This window comes from Entamoeba invadens (assembly GCF_000330505.1).
Source record: "Entamoeba invadens IP1 unplaced genomic scaffold scaff_1105074725183, whole genome shotgun sequence".
NCBI classification, from domain to species: domain Eukaryota; phylum Evosea; order Mastigamoebida; family Endamoebidae; genus Entamoeba; species Entamoeba invadens.
In genome coordinates, this window is record NW_004443692.1 from 548,415 (window position 1) to 555,220 (window position 6,806).

The window sequence follows — 6,806 nt, forward strand, 5'->3', positions numbered from 1 at the left end:
CTAACAGACCATATTCCAAGTGTGACACCGCTTTGGACATCAAGTTGCCATACACTGCCCTTCATTCGTTCTCTAACTCTGTGACTAGAAGAGTGTGCTCAAACAACTTGAACGCTGCAAACTTCTACAAATTTTCTTTGGCATATGACGTCCCAGTAGATATCTCCACTTGCTTTGCTAAGACTGTTATAGACACTGGTGTCGAGGTTTCTACCGGTTGCCAAGGCGCCTCTGGCGCGACATGCATTGGTTCAAATTCAGAAGGAAAGTTGTGCAATCACAAAGCTGCACAGATGTCGTTTGATGCGATGAAAGGCCAAAGCTACATTATGACTGTCTTCAATGAAGCACTCGCTGCTGTCAACGTTAAACAGTATAGAATCGTTGCATTTGCTCTCGAGATCCCAGCGAACTCCATGTGTAGTGCTGCCACCGTTGTCCCACATAAGCAATTCTACAAGCAATACTTGGTATTGAACAGACTTGCGTTTAAGACCGAATTGACTGACATTGGAACGACTCGTGGTCTCTATTACTTACTTAACACAGACAAGGCGATGAAAGTCTCCGTTGACACTTGCTCAATGTCGACCACTATGGATACCTTTATCTTGAGACACTCTGGATGTGTGGTAAATACCGTTGGTGATGCTAAAATTTCCACCCCGTTGGACTACATTGATGTCATGTCCACTGTAAGATACTCCTGCGACGTCCATGGAACTAAGTTGAATTTCGAGACCGTTCCAAATAAAGATTATTATATCTTCGTTGCTCCATATAACTTCGATGAAGAAGGATTTATGGAAGTCCAGTTCTTTATGGATTACGTCGACTCTGACCAATCAAGCAACAACGACAATACTTCATCAGAAGAAGACAATAATGTCCCAGTCGGCTGGATCGTATTCGGTGTGTTGTTCTACATCATGTGCGCTGTTGTTATCGCCGTCGTGGTCGTTTTGATTATCCTCAAAAGGAAGTCGAGTGCAAACTATTCCAGCTTTGAGTAATTTATTTTCTCTTATCACTCAATTCTTTTATATTGAATCAATGTTAATATTTTATCATTAGAGTCATTCTAATCGTTGTACTTTTTCCAGAGTTTTTAGATGTTAATAACAGTAATATATCGGGAAATTTTTCGAAACGCTAGAAAAACATTGTTTCAGTTTTTTTACCATTTTTATGATTTATTACCTAATTCCTAATTTTTTAAAGGATTTTTTGTGTATTTTTTTGCAAAAGGAACAACGTTTGAAGATTCTACAATTTAAACATGTTTTTTAATTATATATTTAGAAAAAAAATATTAAAGAAATTCACAACACAACTTTTTTTGGTTATAGATTATTTACTATAAAATTTAATTTTTATTATTTATTGATAATTATTCTTTTATTATTATTATAATAATCAAATATAATAAGAATAGTTTTTATATTTTTTCAAAACTATCATTAGTTTAAAGATTATTTTTAAACAAAACAATTATTTGTAGTAAAAAATAATATATTATTTTTATTAATATTTTATTAAAATAAAGTAGTATTTTTATTATTTTTTCGTAGCAAAAAAAGACCATTATTACCACTACTGCAATTAATCCAAACTTCTAACCACCAGAAAAAAAAAATGCCTTCACTTTTTTTATTTTTTTTTAACAAATATCCACAATTCAAGAAACTAAAAAAATGTTATTCTTAGTTTATTTGCTTTGAACTCTTTCAATCCGACTGGAAAGTGAGTGGGAAGGGTGTTTTGTTCAAAACGAAAGTTGTTTCTCGCGGGAGTATTGTCGCTTTATAGTCTTTCTCGCGTTTCCAAAATTAGCTCCAAGTGTGTTCTATAATTAGTGGAAACCCTGAAAATTTGGACTAGTTCATATTTAGTTCACCAATAGTATTAGTATAGTACGACCATCTCGAACTTAATTCCACAAAAACCGCCGACTTCCCTGAGTAAAGGATGCGAAGTGAACTAGAAAAAAAACTGGAAATGAAATCAAGAAATAAATCTGAAACAGTAAACCCAAAAAAAAAAAATTCAAGGGACTTACGACACAACAAGGTCTTCCATTTAACAGATCTTTAACTGACTAATTCATTCAGACACGAACTATGAGAGACACTTTCACTAACTCCAAACCCTCTGCAGAGAGGACTAAAGTCGGGCGGATGGCTTTATCAAAGCCATCACGACAACTCACTCCAACTGAACGAAAGAAGTTCGCTGCAGACTTAGATAAGGCTGTGTTCTTATTAGTCACCAAAGCACTTCTGGAGACAACTACATCAGACAAGGATAGTGTTTGTCCTTCATCTCCAAGAGACTCCGACCCCATTGATTTTGAAGACATGTACGAAATGGTTGTCCAACACGTCAAAGGAATCCTTGGCTTACAGTTCCCTGACACTGATATCCAGACCGCTTATCCCTTTGTTCTTGAGACAATCAGAAACTTCAAAAGATTTGGATGCGGACGAATTTCTTATTGATTTTGTTTATACCCACGTGTTGGACATTTTCTATTTTATTTGTTCATTTTACCATAATTATATAGTTCCGTTTCATTTCCTTTTATTAACCTCATTTTTCGTGCGGTGTCTTGATTTTTGAAGGGGCATACCTATTTGGAACAATTCATATTAGTTACAATTAGAAATATATTATTAGTTTAACTAGAGGAGTTGTATTTTCTTATTTTAAAACTTTTGGTAATAGAAAAACTATTAATAGAAAAAATCAAGAGTCTATTCACAGAGTCGAAGTCTCAAATCAATCTGCTCAATTAAATCAAAATGTCCTTCTTCTGTCTGAAGTTCTTGACCTGTTCAACACCCTTTGGAGTGTGTCTCTTGTTCTTAATGACCATCTTCTTTGTTTTCCAATCCTTCTTAAGTTCTTGCTTCGATGGGATAATCGAGAAACGGACCTGTCGAAACGGCATCTCCTTCCCTTTCTGGAGCTTTTTAACACGTTCAAAGTCGGCTTTACGTTGTTTGACGGCGATTTCAAATTTGTGGAGCTTCAACATATCATCAATACTGTACTCACACATGATTCTTTTGCGTTGTTTAAATCGAATCGTTTCATTCACACCTTCTATAAAGTTGCGCGCATCCATTTCGTTGGTGAACCTAATGAATCGATAGCCAACTAACTTGCCTTCATCACCTTCAACTGATTTGATGTCTGAAATTCGTCCATTTTTGCTGCTTGTTAATACAAAGTCCGTCACGTGGTTCTAAAAATCCAAAAAGAACAAACACAAAAGTTTTCGCGAGGCTTCTAAGTTCATCGTTTGTTACTGCACGGGGGACGTTTCTCACAACGACACGAAGTGGGTTGATCTTGAAGTTAGGGTTCTTCAACTTTCTGTTTCGCTCCATCTGTGATTTCAGTCTCATTTTAGTCTCGAGTGGGGTCAATCCCAACTGAAGATACTCCTCTTTTGTCTTCTGTCCAACGTCGATCAACTCTTTCTTTGTGATATCAAAGTCCGCATTTTTCTTTTTGAACAGACTAACAACGGAAATGTTATCTCGAGAAATGGCTTTTTGGAGTACAAGTCTTCTGTTTTCGAAAACAACATTCGACTCTTTAGTGTCAATAAAAGCGTACGCGTCTTTCAAAACTTTATCGCGAATTTCAGCTGTTTTAAAACACACAAACGCCGTTCCTTTACTCTTCCCATTCTCTTTGATACGACACAATTTGCAATAATCGACTTCACCCAATTCTTGCATTCTAAGCGTTACTTCAACTCATTGGATACTATACTAAATGAGATAAACAAACTTCTTCAAAAGAGCCTCTTCAGTTGACTCAAATGAAATGTTACCAACAAAAATAGTCCGAGTCAGTTCATCGGCATTTTTCTTCTTTCGTCGTTCCAGAAGTTCTTCACTCGATAAAACTTTCTCGGGACAATGCTCTGCCATCGAAAGGATCTTTTTCCTCATTTTTTCAATTTTCTGTTTTTGTTTTTCATCTTCTGGGAGTTTCTTCATAGTGAACAGAGGTGTCTTTGCAAGGTCTTCTTTGATTTTTTTCAGTGTTTCTTCGTCAGGTCTGTGATCAATTATTTTTGTTTCCCGTTTTTTCTCTTTGTTTTCACGAGTTATTTTTCGTATTGGTTTAGTGTTTGGCTTCGATTCCTTTTTTTCTTCCTTCTTGACTTTTTTAGTTGTTTCGATGTACTGCGAAACTTGTGGTTCATCCTCTTCTTCTTTTTTAATTATTTCTTTTTTTATTTCTTTATTTATTTCTTGTTTAATTTCATGTTTTTTAAATTCGTCTCTTTTGATGCGTGAATCGGGTTTGAGTACTTCGACTTTGGCTATGTTCCCTTCAATACGAATCACTCTCATTGGTCTCTTCTTGTCTTTAAACTTTTTCTTTGAAGGTTCAACACCAGAAACTTCCTTTTTCACTTCTTTCTTTTGTACCTCATTACTTGATATACTCGTCGTGTTGTCTTTTTCAACTTGCTTTGTGTTTGGTTCTTTCGACATCGTTTTTTTTCCAAGTTTTTTTAGGGTTTTTTATTCTTCGTTTTTTATTTAAATAATTCAATGGATATTTATCATCATTTACATTTAAATTATCGGGAAGAGTGCATTTGTTAATTCAATTATAATATAATAATAATAATTATTAATAATTTCATTTTATTATATTTTAACCATTTTTATATTAGTTATTGATTCTTTTTTGTTGTACTAAATTTTATTACTACTTTATTATTTAAATTATAATCGACAAAAAAAGACTGTAATTAAAGTATTAACAAAATTTTATTATTTAATTATCGATTTACTATTATAATTAGACATTTTTTTGAGATTTTTTTTTATTGTATAAAAAAAATAATAAAAAAATGACAACTCAAATAATTAAGAGAAAAAGTTTTTTCCTCAATTTTAAAGAACTGAAAAAGATCATGTCCGAAGCCACACCCGAAGCAACACCAACCCTTGTTCAAACGCAATCAACACAACCAACTCCATCGCAACCACAACAAAGTGTCGCAACACAAAACCAACCACTTACTGTTGAGAAATATGTTGTTGCGTCGGAAAAAAATTACCCGAGACGCCGAACAATGGAAGACGCACACTTCATTATGGACCCCCTTGTTGAACTGAATGGCCACATCTATTCGTTGTACTGTATATTTGATGGGCATGGTGGGAGAACAGCATCACAACACGCAGCTAAGATAGTCGGAGGGATGGTGACGGAGATATTAAAGCGCGACATCGCAATAGAAGAAAAAATTGAAGATATCTATGCGGAGCTCGACCTCAGTATCAAAGATAACAAAATCGATTACCCCGGTTCGTGCGCTTTGATGTGCATCATTGACAAATTTGGTGACAAGCGCACGATTTACATGTCGAATGCCGGAGACTCAATGGGTTACATTCTGTCAACAAGCGGAGTGACGTGTATGTCTGAGGAACACAACACAAAAAACTCAGAAGAGATCACACGATTACAAAACTCTGGAGCTCTTATCATGTCTGGGAGAGTGAATGGAGTTATTGCAGTCACTCGCGCACTTGGTGATCATTATATTAAACAGTGGATAGTCTCTGCGCCTTATATGAAAGCTGCTGAAGTCACCAGTGACATGAAATATATAGTATTAGCATGTGATGGCCTGTGGGATGGGATTAATGCTGAAAAAGTCAAGGAGGTGTTAGAGACTGAAGGGGTACAGTTTGAGGCGGTAGCGAAACAACTCACTCAACTTGCGATTTCGAAGGGGTCAACAGATAATATCACCGTCATTGTTATTAAGTTATAGTGACTTCATTGTGTTTATTTTTTGATTGCCTGAGTGTCAATGGAATTGAGTTACAAATCAATTAGAGTAAAAGTCCTATAAAGGGATGTTACGATCCTCGGGAGTCCATCCTGGATGTTCATCGACTTTTCTTATGAATTTGGCAGGGTTACCAGCTACTATGGAATTATCTGGAACATCTTTCGTCACTACACTGCCAGCGCCGACTACGGAATTTTCACCGATGGTGATGTTGGGCATAATTATTGCATTTGCTCCGATCCAAGCGCCATCTTTGATGGTGATTGGAAAGCCATATTCGAGTAATGAATTTCTTATTACTGGGTCAGTGGGATGAGTGGCAGCTACTAAAGTCACATTGGGACCAATCAAAACATGGCTGCCAATTTTCACTGGACTTGCGTCGAGGACAACTAAATTGTAATTTGCAAAAGTGGATGAACCGACAGTTATGTACTTCCCATAATCACAATGGAACGGAGGAAGAAAAGTAACATTTTCACCACAGGTACCGAGAATGTCGCGAAGAATAACATCACGCTTCTCTTCTTGAAGCTCATTGTTAAACGCCATTACCTTCTCGTTGCAAGCACGGCGCTCATTGACCAATTCAGGAACTGTACTGTCGTATAATTTGCCAGATAACATCAATTCGCGTTCAGTTGGGACGTGGTCTGCCATTCGGTCGTTTGGTCATTCAAGTTTTATATTGTTTTTAAATGGTTATTATTAAATATAGCAACTCAAAGAGAAGCTAAGTCTTGAAATAAATGTATATCGGAATCTAATTGCTCTTGAATTAATTTATTAATTTATTTCACAAACATTATTGATAAGTTGATTCCGATATAACTACCAAATAATTGATAGAAAAATGGTATTTTATGGTGAATATTTTTTTTAACATGAAGTTAAAATTATTAACTTAAAAACTTAAATTAATTAAAAATTCAAAAAAAAAATTAAACAATTATTATAGTATTAATATTAA

The 6,806-nt window shown here is 35.3% G+C and overlaps 5 protein-coding genes across 5 annotated transcripts; 3 read left to right on the forward strand and 2 right to left on the reverse strand.

Moving 5' to 3' along the window:
* Positions 1-20: 20 nt before the first annotated feature.
* Positions 21-1,013, forward strand: EIN_180940 (hypothetical protein; the record flags this gene model as incomplete). The annotated part of the gene is made up of 1 exon (XM_004260680.1): positions 21-1,013. A coding segment is annotated over one exon (993 nt), but the record flags the coding sequence as incomplete, so codon positions are not given.
* Positions 1,014-2,120: 1,107 nt separating this feature from the next.
* EIN_180950 (hypothetical protein) lies at positions 2,121-2,498 on the forward strand (the record flags this gene model as incomplete). The annotated part of the gene is made up of 1 exon (XM_004260681.1): positions 2,121-2,498. One exon carries the CDS (start codon positions 2,121-2,123, stop codon positions 2,496-2,498), a length of 378 nt encoding a protein of 125 aa, XP_004260729.1.
* A 293-nt stretch (positions 2,499-2,791) lies between these two features.
* EIN_180960 (RNA-binding protein, putative) lies at positions 2,792-4,517 on the reverse strand (the record flags this gene model as incomplete). The annotated part of the gene is made up of 3 exons (XM_004260682.1): positions 2,792-3,215; positions 3,271-3,750; positions 3,802-4,517. The coding sequence occupies 3 exons, from the start codon at positions 4,515-4,517 to the stop codon at positions 2,792-2,794; spliced, it is 1,620 nt and encodes a 539-aa protein (XP_004260730.1).
* A 428-nt stretch (positions 4,518-4,945) lies between these two features.
* Positions 4,946-5,815, forward strand: EIN_180970 (protein phosphatase 2C, putative; the record flags this gene model as incomplete). Its single annotated transcript, XM_004260683.1, has 1 exon — positions 4,946-5,815. One exon carries the CDS (start codon positions 4,946-4,948, stop codon positions 5,813-5,815), a length of 870 nt encoding a protein of 289 aa, XP_004260731.1.
* A 75-nt stretch (positions 5,816-5,890) lies between these two features.
* EIN_180980 (neud protein, putative) lies at positions 5,891-6,496 on the reverse strand (the record flags this gene model as incomplete). Its single annotated transcript, XM_004260684.1, has 1 exon — positions 5,891-6,496. The coding sequence occupies one exon, from the start codon at positions 6,494-6,496 to the stop codon at positions 5,891-5,893; it is 606 nt and encodes a 201-aa protein (XP_004260732.1).
* Between the last annotated feature and the right edge of the window lie 310 nt (positions 6,497-6,806).